This window comes from Micrasema longulum, unplaced genomic scaffold, assembly GCF_059751315.1.
Source record: "Micrasema longulum isolate JH-2025_06_02 unplaced genomic scaffold, ASM5975131v1 h1tg001251l, whole genome shotgun sequence".
In the NCBI taxonomy this organism is placed as follows: Eukaryota; Metazoa; Arthropoda; class Insecta; order Trichoptera; family Brachycentridae; genus Micrasema; species Micrasema longulum.
This window is the reverse complement of record NW_028278438.1, coordinates 80446-96228: the sequence shown is the minus strand read 5'-3', so window position 1 is coordinate 96228 and position 15783 is coordinate 80446. Positions and strand designations below refer to the sequence as shown.

General features: G+C 30.5%; 1 protein-coding gene across 1 annotated transcript in view; it reads right to left on the bottom strand.

The window, feature by feature from the left end:
* Positions 1 to 6663: 6663 nt before the first annotated feature.
* Positions 6664 to 15783, bottom strand: part of snu (ABC-type transporter snustorr) — an 81307-nt gene continuing 72187 nt past the window's right edge. The window contains exons 11-15 of the mRNA XM_088234513.1: positions 14187 to 14427; positions 12074 to 12198; positions 10618 to 10742; positions 9348 to 9592; positions 6664 to 7566 (exon numbers count right to left, since the gene is read on the bottom strand). Of these exons, the coding sequence (XP_088090639.1) occupies positions 7244 to 7566; positions 9348 to 9592; positions 10618 to 10742; positions 12074 to 12198; positions 14187 to 14427 (1059 nt within the window). The 3' untranslated portion in view covers positions 6664 to 7243. The remainder of the gene's footprint in view (positions 7567 to 9347; positions 9593 to 10617; positions 10743 to 12073; positions 12199 to 14186; positions 14428 to 15783) is intronic.

The window sequence follows — 15783 nt, the reverse complement described above, 5'->3', positions numbered from 1 at the left end:
TATGAATGTGTCTGTGCTAGCCTCGTTTTACAATGTGGTATTTCTAAAACATAAGGTAATCAAAGACATAAATGGTGCAAGAGGGTTGATAAATAAGTGATTTTAATTCCTTATGTCTGTCGTGTAATTGAACCAACTTACCCCATTGAATTCCATCTGAGTTGAAATTCAGTAATTTTATAGCTTATTTGTCATCACAAAATGATTGATATAATCTGAATAAAAATTGTTTCATGTAAATTATTTTGACAACATCTTTATACCACACGTTACTAAATTAAATATGATAGCTTTTCAATAAAATTGGCTACAAATGTAAATTTATAAAACGGACACATTAATAAACCACTTGACAAGTGATAAGCAAAAACACTGACCTGATGTACGTAAATAATATTCATCCACTTCCCCAAAGATTATTGCTTTCAGTTGGATTCAACGTATTATTCATCCTACATACATAGGGTTGCCATCCGTCTCGATATATCGGGACGGTCAATGTTATTTATTTTTACAGAAATAAGCAGTCAACCACTATATCATAACATAAAAAAGATACGGTTTAAAGATAGACCAGCGAAGTTTCTAAATAAAAATCATACATATTAAATTGTGGTACAACAAAAGGGTGTTTGTGTGTATTTGTATGAGAGTAAGTGTAGAGGTGTGTTTGTGTGTATTTGTGTGGGAGAAAGTGTTCAGGTGTGTGTAAGCGTGAGCATTTATAGATCCCTCTGTCCCGACGATCCAATGAAAGCTATAATGTCCCGATTTAAACTTACATAGTGCAACGTTCTTAATCAACAAAAATCTTCCACGGCCGTACTGACAATGAATGCGAAAATAAGGTGGCGAATGATTACAGCGATTGATGTATGTAAAGAACTTCATGGAAGCTGAACTTGCCTCGATAGAGTGGAAGTTGATAGGTTCTGTGAAAGAAAAATGTTTTTTTTTGTTAATTTTTGAAATTGAGCGAATGTTTAATTCCCGTTCCTGCTCATAAAACCATAGTGAAAAAAGTAATATCATTGATGTTGGCTCACTGAAAAAGACCGATAAAAAATGGCATCTACTGCTAGGGAGTGTAGAATCAATATTGCAGTAATATATTATTTTTAAATCATAGCAAATATATATCACCTAAATGTTTTTCCCAACGCTGACTGATGCAGCAAAGTTCCGTCGTCATTACCTAAGTACTTTTGAAACGTGCCAAATTTTTACCGGACACGGAGCTATGAGAAGTTATCTATATAGGTTTAAATTAAGGACTAATGACTATTGTCCATGCGATGATATTTCTTCACAGAGTATCGAACATCTGTTATTTCAGTACCAATTTTTCAGCTTACAACGCCATAATCTTGAAGCAGATGCAGGAAAGATGGAATATCCTTAACAGATATCCACACTGTAGTTAAAAGTAGTTATAACGCGCCATTGTTCTTAAACTTTGCTACAATGGTGATTGGACTCATATAGGGAATAAACCAAAATCAGTGATCGAACATCCCATTTCCAAGACAAACAAAAACGATTTTTTCCAAGTACTAGCCTTGTACATGACATGAAAATATAGCCAGCGGTACTTTTTCCGCAAGATGCTTTTTTTCCGCAAGATACGCGAGATTAAATCTTTTTCTACGGCCACGAGAGCGTTTGGAATATCACCCCAGGGATATCAGTTTGGGTGGAAAATGTACATTAGTAATGACATATTATGGATGAATATAGTTGCCATATTTTGCTAGGGTCTCATCGGGCAATTTTTCAATGGTTTTTCAGAAATATAATCGAAACGTTATCCTTACATTTTATATGGTGCTCTGGTGTATTTTTCTGTCGGAGCTACCTTCCGTTAGCTGGTTGGTTCTGGTTTGGAGACGCCAGAAACTCGCCTTTCATCCTCTCGTCATCTGCTGTGATCACACCGTTATGAGTGTGATCCCATTGCCCGGGGTTCGTGACGTGGACGCTAACGAGTTGGACTAGTCAGTATTTTTGCCGGTGGAATGCAACTGGGCATTTACAGCATTTAATTGAATCACACTCTGCAGCAAGATGTGACTCAGAGTGATCCTACTGACGTTTTGAATTCCAATATTATTTACTTTTGCATATAAATTACCTTTAATCAATACTTATTTACTAACAAGCTAATGAACTAACATATCCTATCGCTGTCAGAGTTGGGAACATTGGATTGAAGGTGACAAACAAATTGACTTTATATTCTGAGGTTTGCTGACAGTGGAACTAAAAAATGGATTTTTTTGTAAACAAAGAACAAAAAAACAAATAAATTATAAAGTAATTTACCATTCATTAAAGCTATTTTTTTTATTGTTTTTGAAATGTGCGGATCTGAAAACAAGCCACTTGACTTGAAGTTGGATCCGGGTAAGTGGATGGAGCTTATAATTGTTTTTTTTTTTTTTTAAATCCACATTTATTTCAGTATTATTAATGAATATGGTTTTGTTAGATTTGTTCTTCTACTCACTCTAATAAAATATTAATTGATTCATTTTTGTATTTCTTTTGTTTGTATATGTATATTTTATTTTAAGTGAAATTAAGTTAGGTTAGGATAAGTTAAGTAAAGTAACAAAGATTAAGTAAAAAAACATTTAAAAAAAAAAACAAAGGTTTTATTAGGTACTCCACTCCATCCAACCTATCCTAACCTAACACAACTTCACACCTAACAATACCAGACCCATCCAACTTTAAATAACACAATAATTGTGGAACAATATATGCATAAATAACACATTAAACTATTGTTCTGTAGGTATAACATGCACCATTAGGTTTTTGGGTATTTTCTTCTAAATAATAAAGTCTCTTTGGTTACATTCATCAAGTCATATTTCTTCTCCCAGTAGTATTGAGTTTGAGTGGTTCTCGATTTTCATCCAAACCATGGTCACCTTTTATATTTTATCACAATATTTGATAATAACGCTGTACCATTAGGTTTAGATAAAGTAATAATATGTTAATGATAAATGAGAAACATACTATGTATTCGGAGTAAGAGAAATATATTATAAATAATTAAAAACAATAATTTTAGGAAGGCTCAATGACGTATAATTAAATAGACAGGTTACTAGCATAAAATAGCGTTTCAATTCTTGGGTAATTGCCTTCCGTATATTCATTCTTTAACGGACTTTCATTATGATCAGACGTGATTCTAGGTAGAAATATGTTTTCTTACTTGCTGTAAAAATTAAGGCACTTAAATGAGGCAAAAATTCTCGAAAATGTGTGAAAATTATTAAAAAGACGTTTTGATAAAAATGAAATACTTTAAAACCTTATAGGTTCTGGTCAACAATAGTTTAGAATAGCCAATTGATAAATTGTGTGTTGTAATACATTTCTGGTTTCCGGGAAGTCATGTTTAGCGTGTTTTTATCTATTTTTATTTATTGATACAAATAGTTTGTGCATACATAATTGATAATAACTTTTCTACCTCTCTAATAGAGTGAAAACTCGTGTGAAGAGAGTTAAAGTAATGAAGGATGTTAAAGATTTTATTTTATTTTACAAGTCAACAAATCAACAAATGGAAGAATTGAAAAAAATTATATGGATGATCTAACATAGGCAAAATGGTGAATGTTACACAGTGTGTAAAGTGGCCACTTAAACCAGCCAATGACAGGTCATAAGCCCTGTAAATGCCTAGACTTCCATATTCCCTTATTTAAGGTATTCTCCATCCCTGTTGTAATTTGTTAATCTTAATGACTCCCGAGGGGGTGAAATCCAGTCTTTTGTCTACGAACATTTGGACAAACTCAAATATTGTGGAATTAATTCATTAGTTACGTAAACCTTGACGAAGAAGCTTGTTTGCTTTGAAAACAAAGTTGTTTTATTTATTTTATTAAAATAATTTTATTTCCGTAACACGCATAATTTCGTATTCATCGCTAGTAAAAGCTAGTGTACTGTCGAATACTTTAAATTATACACGGAGTTCTCTTTTTAAATGTCAGCTCAACTAACCGACAACAACTCGTGATGTCACAGGAGTAATTTCAAAATTACAAAAATTTAAAAAATCATGGCGATAATAATATTATGATAGATAAAAAAACCATTGAACTTTTCCGTTGCACTCCAATTGTTGGAAACTTAACAGATATATTGTTTCATAAATGAATATAATTCCATTTATGGAATAAGTAGAAAATAATTATGTATGTTGTTGTATTTTTAAATACAAAATAATATGAACTAAAGAAAAATGTGTATCTCTATCATACATGAATTTGTGTGTAGTTAGTAAAAAAAAGAGATAGCTCTGTTTTTTTTAGCAATATTTGCTTATTTTCGAATGCAATATTTGCTGTATCTTAGATGTGGTTAGTATAGGACGTATAGGAGTTCAAAGGAGTAATGGGTCTATTTCAGAGTCCATTTATTATGTCAATGAAATGTTTTGGGCTTTAAAAATTTAGTAAAAAATAAAAAGAAACTATAAATTTAATATTTTGTTTATTACACAATCATTACAGCCACAAGTCCCACTTTTACACTGTTTCATATGACATTCATTAACTTATTACTAAATCCCATTTGTCAAAATTTACCTATAAATGAATTTCACACTTAAAGAGACAACATATTGCATTATGTGAAAGACCACCATTATCCGTGTTGGTTCCATTTACAATTCATAAAAAAATATGTTTACTTTAAATATAACAATTCCTTAAAATAAACATTGGGAAAAACTCGTTATAGTCTGACTATAAAACAATATTCTAGATTGATCTTAGATTAAAGGTCACTTTATATATTATATCCATGTCCAATATAATGCTTTAATTTTAGTCAATATAAGATTAGGTTGCACTCAATTTTAATTATTAAAAAAAACAAATTACTCAAGAAATTAGATAGTTACATGAATGAATATAAATATTCATATTAAAAAAGTGAACAAAAAATGTTTTGAGGTAATTAATACTATTGATGAAATTAGCAATTACTGTTGATGGAATCAGCAATTTTTTTTATCGAAATACAAAACAAGTAATGATATAAGAGGGTAATATTAAACTTTCTCATTTATTTAAAACCTTTTAATATATACAAACCGGAACCTTTTTAAACTGGTTTTAAAAGAATGCTGCACAAAAATTGTTTGAATAATTTAATAACAATGCGTTGTAGTAATACTGTTGGGTTTTTTTTGTAAAAGGGTTAAATTGGTTCACAGGCTCGAGATACATCAAGCGATGAATCTGAAGTCATAGCAAATGTGCGTAAATGAGTACATCAAATGTCAGATAGTGATTTTTTTAAAAGTATGTTATATTTTTCAATAAAATAAAGGTACAATATATAGTTGACAATAGATTTTTTTGGAATTTCGAATTGATTTTCATATAAAGAATCTACTCACATTGTCCTTTTTTAAGTATACTTTTTTACACGATACTGCGTGGGACGTATACACCATGCAAAACAAGGTTCCGGTGTAATTATGCATAAATGACGTAAAACATAAGTGTTTGAAAACGTATTTTACAATTTTATTTTCAGGGACCTTCTATGTAGTAAAATTCTTTGAAAAAAAAACAGTAATGTGTAAGTATAATATCTAATAACGAAAATAATAATATTAACCTACACCTATGTCACCTATGTATCTTAAATATTTAAATATTTTGAGCGAGTTTGTGTGAAATCAATAATTTAATATTGTGTTTTTTTAAGAAACAGAATATTTTAAAATGGCACCATCCATCAATTTCCCTTTTACAAAACAGTCCGTGTTTATTGCACAATGCGGTCGCAGTTAATGATTTGACTTTGAAGTAAAAAAACTAATTCACAGTAAATAATATATTTCACAATCTTTTAAAATTAAAGGAATAAGGGATTTTGCGGTTACCAGTGTTAAGTAGAAAAGGCACAATCATAATAATTATATTTAACAGTCACTTTTACAACGATGAATCATATAACATATTAACATTTACTAATAATATATACAGGCACGATTTTTTCATCTAATTAAGTTTTTTATTTTTATTTTATTTAATTAAGTGTTGTAATTAAGTTTTTTTTTGTGGAAATAATACATGTACATTAGGGTCGGCCGATAATTTTTTTTTCTGAATTTTGAAATGAAAGGGGTCTAAAAAGTTGCCTTTTGGATTATTCAGAATGCAAAAAATATTAAAAAAAATAATCGATACTACTTTTGGCCCTCAACCAGAGCTTGAAGTTTTCGAAAAAGTCGATTTTTTGCTCTAAGCCGGCTGTCATTTCGAATTTGTGTAAGAAAATCAGTCTAATTAAATGTTATTATATGCATAAAATCTTATTACATAAGCATCTAAGGGCGTGAGTTGCACTTTGTTTTGTAATAAATGGGTGGCATTGTTTTAATGGGCCATTGTTTTCGTCAATATTAGTCAGGCGCTCACAGAATCAGTTGCGCGGAGTGTAAACTTTTTACGTTTCGGTAGTTTTAAAACGTTTTCGAATTTGTAATGTGATTAAATTATATCTTTACCAACAAAAAAAATATTTGATCAATTCAGATGATTAACAAAATGTTCAGACAGTGATAAACTTCAAACCTCGGTTGAGGGCAAAAAGTAGTATGGAATATTTAAAAAAATAATTTTCATGTTCAATGTGATCCAAAATGCAACTTTTTAGACCCCTTTCACTTTCATGCCTAATAAAATAAAAAATTTCATACATCATCGGCCCACTCTAATGTACATAGACCTCAAATATGGAATTCAAATAATAAAGACTTAATAATTTTTTTCCTAGCATTGAACTAAGTTTTGTCATGATATCAGAATTTGATCTGAAATAACATTTATTATATGAAAAATAATAAAAATATTTTTCGTGTTATGAAACTTTATTTTTGTACGGATAGTAATTTTAATGTTTGTGTAAAATAAAGGAGCAAATGCAATTACTGCATTGTAAAAAAAATCCACGCAAAAAGTGTTATTCGAATGAAACAAAAAATTCAATTATTACATTACGCCAATAATTGAAATGGTACAAAAAGTCCGTGTGTTTTCTGAGAATGTGATTAGAAAAACACAAAGAACAATTAAATTTGTCAATAAATAAATTAAAACAATCACTCTAAAGAGATTTGAGACTCATCACTGTAAAACTCCACCCACATTTATACACAGACTAATGAAAATATACACCTAAAGTAATAATATTAGACTCAGCCCTTCTTAACTTTAAGGATGATCATTGTGACTACTAAGAAGAGAGCGATCCAGCTTATCGTGGCTATGAATCCTAAGTACACGTCTGGTTCTGTGATCGCCCACCCTCGGCTCAGCAAGGACCTGAGTGAGGTTGTGGCCATCGTGAGCGGCAGGTACAGTGCGATGTACCTCAGCACCAACGGCATTCCTTCTATGGGCCAGATGACCCCGCTGAGCAGCAGGGTCGGGTAGAAGGAACCCAGGGCCAGTTGGATTGCATTACGCTCCAATTCGCAGATGGCGGAAATTACGAAACCGAAGCACATTCCGCACAGACCTGAAATACAAATAAGATTATTATTGGTGCGAAGGTTTTCACGGTCACTGTTATCAATATGTTTATTTTTTGGGTGATACCGTGTGTGTTGGATTTGTTTCGACGTTTTGGCTACCATTGCAGGAGCCATCTTCAGGGTAAACTGTGTGTTTTGTAGAAAATAGTATGCGTTTAACTACTAAAATTTGTATTTAAATTTATTTCAACAGAGAGGGAAAACATTTTTGAGAAGGGAATATGGAAGTCTAGGCATTTACAGGGCTGTATGACCTTTATGACCTGTCATTGGTTGGTTCAAGTGGCCACTTTACACACTGTGTAACATTTACCATTCTGCCCATGTTAGAACATCCAAATTTCCTCAACTCTTCCATCTGTTGACTTTTGTGAAGTAAAAAAATAACATATTTCTCAAAAAAAAATTCCCTCTCTGTTGAAATAAAATTAAATATGAATAACTCCCTAGGGAGGAAATCCAGCTAGTCTGCAAGCATTTGGACTCAAACATTACTAAAATTTGTATCATTACCATTTGTACTAGTAAAATTTGTGTGGAACGTCGAATTACACTATGCTTACTGCCGACGGTACAAATTACTAGTAATTAAACCCATACTATTCTCTACAAAACACACAGTTACCCTGAAGATGGCTCCTGCAATGGTAGCCGAAACGTCGGAACAAATTCAACACACACGGTATCACCCTTAAAAGAAACATATTGAAGATTCTTGATCAAATAATTACTTTTAAAACTCCGATTTTATTATTATATGAACACACTTTTTTTAATCGAATTGGCAGTTATTTTTACAATGCACCAGTAAGATAAAATTACTTTTAGTCACTGAGGTATAGTTAAATAGATATGATGCTTCATATAACGACGTGTTTAAATTATGTTGTAAAAATGAGCGTTGTTGCACTATACCGCATCGACATTGCTCTGCAAAATGCCTTCCTCGTAGAGTAAAAAGGACTAACTGTCCATACCAGTTTACTGTGAGCTGTATGTCGCGCCCTTTTGTGCTGTTTCACATTTACATACATACATACATACTAAACAGATTTAAAATATGTACAAGTGAGTACCCACATAAAAATATTAAAAGAATATTATACGAAAGAATTAAATGGAATAATAATGATTTCGTTCCCAGAGCGTTAGGAGGGATGAAAAGGATAAGAAAATATTAGGATAAAAGATTAGGATAACAGAGGAAAAAGGAGGGATTCTTTTGAGGAGATTACCCTTAAAATTACTATAAAGAATAGAGACAGGAGAATAATGTGATAGTGATACATATTTAATTTAAGTAGTTCAATTTTTTTTATACATATATCAATGGTTTTTAAAAAAAATATATTACATTAGTAAAATATTCTTATTTTGATCGATAATAAATCTCAATCTTCTTTGGCCTGTATTATAATACCTTAAATGAGCTCATTGTAGGTGAACTAAACTAACTGACATTTGAAAGGTGAAGTCAACAAATTGCTTATAGTACATTTATGTAATCGGTATAATATATTTTTTTAAATGGCAAAAGGCGCATAGAATTAAACTTTGAATACAAGAGTTTAATCATTTTGTCAGTTGGTTCACTTCTATTGCCATGGGCTCATATGTTAACTTCACTGGTCCATTAGAACATTTCGTTTGTATTATATTGTATATATTTAATTAAGGTTATGTTTGCCAACAGTATATTTTTTTATATTGAAAAAATTGTATGTGGAAGCAGAACACAATGGATTTTCTTCTGTTTCTGACTCACCTTGAAGGATTGTGAGCAATATGACCCAGAAAATATCCCCTTGGCACTCCACTCCGAAGACCAGAATCATGAAGATTAATACAAGGGCAGTTTGTCCACACATCACAACAAACTGGGTGATGACGTGAGAGGTTAGTATCTCTCCAGCGGATACTCCCGCCACCCAGGCTCGATCCAGCAACCCCTCAGTTCGCTCGGTGATGAGAGCTGAAGATGTCAAAGCGACAGCAAGGAAGAACACGATGCTGAAAAATCAAAAGAAATCATAGCAAAAATAAAGCCTCAGGGAAGCTGTTTCAGGAAGACATGTTTCTATATTTAGAAAAAAATGTGTTTATTGGGGTAAACACAGATAGGGTTATATGAGCTCACTGCAGGTGAAGCGAACTAACAGTTATTTTATAAACAATTTTTTGAGTTTGTCCAAATTTTTGTAGACAAGGACTAGATTCAACCCCGTAGGGAGCTGTTAATTCAACATCATCATGAGTGGTGTAGTGGTCAAGGCGCTTGATTCACACACGGAAGGTTCCGGGTTCGATTCCCGGTGAGAACACAAAAATTAAAAGTGTACATTTTCTCAAGCCTGTGTGTTCCGTGATGCTATTCACGACTGTATTAGGGCCCTTCTGGCCTGTTGTGGAGCAAAAAAAAATATTTTAAAAAATTGATCAAAATGATTAATTAATTCCCTTTCTGCACATAATGGTGCATAGGGAACTGCATTGGTACACCAATCGTAGCGTATCTTGATATTTTTTGTTACACGAAGTTGAGGTGATCAGTCTCACGCTTCAGGTACCAGTCAAAGGAACTATGAAATATTCTAGTGTAAAAACACCCTTTTAAATGATATTTCACATCAACCATGTCGGGAATCGAACCCGAGACCTTTTGCATGGTAGGCAAAAGCGCTGAACATTACACCGCGAGACCGACACAACAACGATACAACAGAGACGATGAACATTTAAGAGAAGGTAATAGGGAAGTCTAGGCATCCACAGGACTTTTGACCTGTCAGTGGATGGATTAAGTGCCCACTTTACACACTGTGTAACATTTGCCATTCTCCCTATATTTGAACATTTCTTTATACAAACAAGTTATTCCTAAGAAATATTTAAATTGCTTGAAAAATTCATCTTTTTCAGATTGGACCTAACAGTACTCGTATATTGAAGTTTAACACTTCCTTAAAAACTCTGTTTTCTTGAATTTGATAGAATGAATGTTTCATTTGTTGTCTAAATATAGGAATATAACTCACGTCAAAATGACCCCAGGAGCAACAAAATCTGTGAATGATGGATTGCTCTTGCCATAAATTGGATCCTTGAACTGTATTGGAATATCACCCAATTTAGGATTTTCTTTGCAATCGGTGAAAAGATCCTGAAAAACACATTTTGATAATTTGTACAATAAAAAATAGTGGTACATTTTAAAGCTGGTAAAAATGAAATCAAAGCAAATTGTTTATAACGTTGATATTATCTTAACTCTTGTGTGGCTGTGATCTCACATTATTCTACATACGATACAAGACTTGATATATTTCTCTTATTTTTTTTAAATGATAAAATGGTTTTTTTTTGTAATCTTCAACTAGATATTTTCTCACCGTATTTGGAAAATAAAATTTGTATAACTATGCTGGATTTATATAGAAAAAATATTTATCCTTGCTACGCGAACAATGAATGTGATGCATACAGCAATAAATATGTATAAGAGAAAGCACGTAGGAAGAACTCATAACAAAAAAAAAACAGAAACGCTGTTTTATGGCCGGTGTTTGTGAGAAAATAGATTTATGCGGTTATTGACAGTGATGGGGATGCATGCACGCACGTTAGATGACCGGCATATTTATGATTTTTAATTTATTTTGCTATAACAGGGCTAAACTGTATAAAATATTTTTTTTTATGAATTATAAAAAAATCTTATTTAACAGTATGCCTCCATGTATTTATTTTCAAACGTCTGAACTTTAGAACATTCCGTCTTTTGCTTGTGGTAACACTATGTTACATCACCGCGCGCAAAGGAATTATTAACCACAGTCTTTTAAGAGTCAAAAATCATCTATCGCTACAAAGACAAAATTCCTTGAGTAAATTACAAGGGAAAATATCACATACTACCATTACCGATAAAATATATGAAATGGATTTAAAATAATTAATTGTATTTTCAAAATCAATCTTAGTTTTGTGAGAATGTTTTCAAACATAAATTTAAGAAAGAACTTTTAAAACAATACGTCACTAGAAAAACGCAACATGTTTGGCCTTGACAGTTGTGACGTCAAGATTCGTGACAATGTTCTAAACAAATTTGAATGGCAGGAACAAATAAACATGAATCGTGACGTATTAGGGGCGTGGCTAATAGAATGACCGTTTTCGCGGAAATTCAAAATTACAAATTTACAAATATTATTTATGCTACCAATAATTAGCAAAAAAATTAATGGACAGTATTTGATATTTTTGATATAAACTTGATATTCCCCTATTTCCGTGTGGAAAAAAATGTGCTATCTCTCTTGTAAACATATTCTAGATAAGACAGAAAATATAATAATTTCATTTTATAAAATACAGTAGGATTGCTTTTCCGTTTCTATATTATGTTATTTAGGCTATTGCGAAGTGCATTTTCTTTTAATATTACCAAGGGTATGCTAATTCTATTGACAAAAGTTTGACAAGTTTTACCTTTGCAAAATCGCGGTAACTGAATTGAATATCACGGTTGAGCATAAGTCCTATCTGCTGATTGGACATATCAAGCCAGACTCTAACTTCAGATTGATCCAATGTTTCCTCATCTGCCTCACGACCTGTAAGTAATAATCACACTATAGTAATGTAACAAAATAACAGACGTAGATTCATATTCCATGATACACTTATTAAATGAAGGTTTAGTGCAATATACATCGAAAAAATCCGTTAAAATATAAGGTTCCATTTATGTTCAATTTGTTGCCAAAATACATACATATCTTAGAATTGGCACTACGAAGTGATACATGTGAAAAAATAAGTTTACATATTGTAATGAATAAAAACAATTTCTTGCGATTATGCGGTTCTTATTTCTGAAGTTATTTATATATTTTTTATTATTGTGTGTTTGTGTGGTTTTTTTTTCTCACTCTCTTTAGTTTAATTATACATGTTTGCCTTGCAAAAAATGTGTAATGATGTGTTTTTGAAAGGACCAAAAACACATAGTAGAGAAATATCACATACTACGAATACCCGAAATTGAATTCCAAAACTTTAATTAATACATTTTCAAATATAGAATTCTTTTTGCAAATGTCGAACTTTGCTCTTCTCACCAAAAAGGGGTGTACTTGATTTAGAAATGCGATTTTCAAAAATGAATCGAATGTCAATTGACATTATTTTGACATTACCAAAATTCCATTAAAAATAAATAAATGGGTAAAAATTGTAAGAAATTTAAGGAAATAAACTGATTAGGATCTATAAAAAACGAAAGTTGTTTACAAACATTCAAAAACATTTTTTTAAATACTAAAAATAACATCATCTCATTTTTTAATTATATGCATTCTCGTCGAACGCAACCTTGGTGATGGATAAAAAAAACATTTACGCTCCTATTTTTTTTTTCTACTTAATAAATTTAAAATGTCAATAGCCATATATTATATGCTCGTGGCAAAGATCTACATTTTGCCAAAAACCGCACGTAAATCGGTCCAGTAGTTATTTAGTCCATCGAGGACACACATAAAAACATTGCTTTTTTTAGTCTCCCACGAGTCTCAAGATGTTGGTTACAAAGAAATCTGGTCACTTGTGATAGTTATAAATAAAAGTGGAATGAAACTAAATAAACCTTTATTATATTTTTATATCCTGTAATTATTTTCATGACTAAAAATTGTGTTGCTTTTAATGGCCATAAATCTCCTTATTGTTTTATGTATATTTTATTTTTACTTTTTATGTTTATTCATTTACATATGCTTTATTTTTCTTATTAATACTAGTATTTGCACGTATCTTTAATTTTCTAATTATAAATGGTATATTCTGTAATTTATTTTTGTTCTTCAATTTTTAATTATTATCGATAAATTGATATTTATGCTTTAATTTTTATTATTATCGGTACGTTTTCCAATTTATATTTTTGTTTAATTTCTTTATTACTAATTTTATATTTTAAAATGTGTATTTAAGCTTCAATTTTTATTATTATCGGTATGTTTTCTAATTTATAATAATTATATCTCATTTCTTTACTATTAATGGCTTTTTTTCTAATTTATTTTTATGATTTAATTTTTATTATTATTACCTGCATGTTTTCTAATTTATATTTATATTGATTTTTTCTAATGTTATTATTATTCTTTGAATTTATTTAGCATCATTTAATGAAATAAATAAAAAAACACATGTAAAAAATTAGGTCCTTAGGGACAGGAATTTCAGGAACATAAATAAATAAATAAATAAATAAATAAATAAATAAATAAATAAATAAATAAATAAATAAATAAATAAATAAATAAATAAATAAATAAATAAATAAATAAATAAATTAATAAATAAATAAGTAAATAAATAAATAAATAAATAAATAAATAAATAAATAAATAAATAAATAAATAAATAAATAAATAAATAAATAAATAAATAAATAAATAAATAAATAAATAAATAAATAAATAAATAAAAAAAATAAATAAAAAAATAAAAAAATAAAAATAAAATATCAATATATTTATTTTCAATAAAATAAATCGCTGTTTGTAAATTAATTGTCGTAAAAAAATATATTTACCAAGGGCAATCCTAGCAATCATGGCATCTGTGAAGTTTTCCGTGAAGTAAAGGGCCCCCCACGCGTCTCCATTTTTCACAGCACCTATTGCCAGTTCCACGTTTTCATACGGCTGTTGTATTATGGTGCGGTTGTTCAGATGTTGAAGATAGCGACATGATAGATTCTTGAAAGAACAGCCGTGGACCTCTCCACACACTCCCCCGTCACTCCAGTTTAAAACTTCTTTGTTAACGATAGCCTGAAATAATTTGAGAGTATCATTAAAAAAATGGGTATGTATATTGTCAACAATATTTTGAGTTTGTCCAACAGAGATGAAGAACATTTAAAAGGAGGTAATATATAAGTCTAGACATCTACAGGGCTTATGACCTGTCAATGGCTGATTTAAGTGGCCACTTTACACACTGTGTAACATTCACCATTCTGCCCATATTCGAACATTTATATTCCTTCAATTCTTTCATCTGTTGATGTTTGTGAAGTTAAAGAGCTGAAACTTTTATTTATGCGGGTGAGATTCGTGTAATTGAATTTTTTCACCTATATACTAGGCAACGCCTGAAAATGTTCTTTTTTCAATTTCTATACTTCTTCATGGACCAGGTGGATTTATCGACAATATTTTGAGTTTGTCCAAATTTCTAGACTTCTATATTACTTTATTTTAAATGTTCTTCATCTCTGTTGTAATATGTTATTATAAACAGCTCCCCAGGGAGTTGAATCCAGTCCTTGTCTGCAAAAATTTGGACCAACCCAAAATATTTTTTAAAAATAAATATAAGTTTTTTTATTGATTATTATTTTTTCTTTGCATTTTGCGATAGGCATACAAAAGTTACAAATAAATTAAAACATTAACACAAAAAAAGTCTACTGAAAGAATACGATAGATATTAAAAAGTTAAAAATGAGGGCTAATATTAGAACACAATTTTTTGTAGCTAAAAATGAGAAAATTACGATAAAAGTATAATATTCTATTCATTAAAAAAAGGCAGATTTTTAAATGAGCTTTTTTTATCCATTTCAACAAAAAATTTAATCGAAACAAATTCAAATAATTAAATCAGTGAGTTTTACTGATATTTAAAAGTAGAACCCCGTATTTGTACCCGCTGAACACTGAAAAAAATGTGATAAACCAATTGTAGCATAACAATGCTACAATTGGTTTTTTTCACATGAACCCACATGAACCCACAGAACCCACGTCAAAACGTTTTAAAGTGGTTAATTTTTATGAAAACCATTTTCAGTAATGTTTTAATACATTTTTGTGAAACTGCCGTACAATTAAATACTTTAATTTTTACCGCGCGTAAGAAAACATTTTTCATATCCAATTTCCCGTAGCACTGAATTTCCTCATTGGGAGCAAAAATAACATTGATCGATTGATGATTGACAAACTATTCTTATATTGAATTGACGTTTAGTAAGTTATCGATTTAAAAAAAAAATAAAATTAAATATATATTTGGACTCCTGTATTTAGTAGCATTACGTGTCATGTACAAGGCTAAGGTACTCGAAAAAAATCGTTTTTGTTTGTCTTGGAAATGGGATGTTCGATCACTGATTTTAGTTT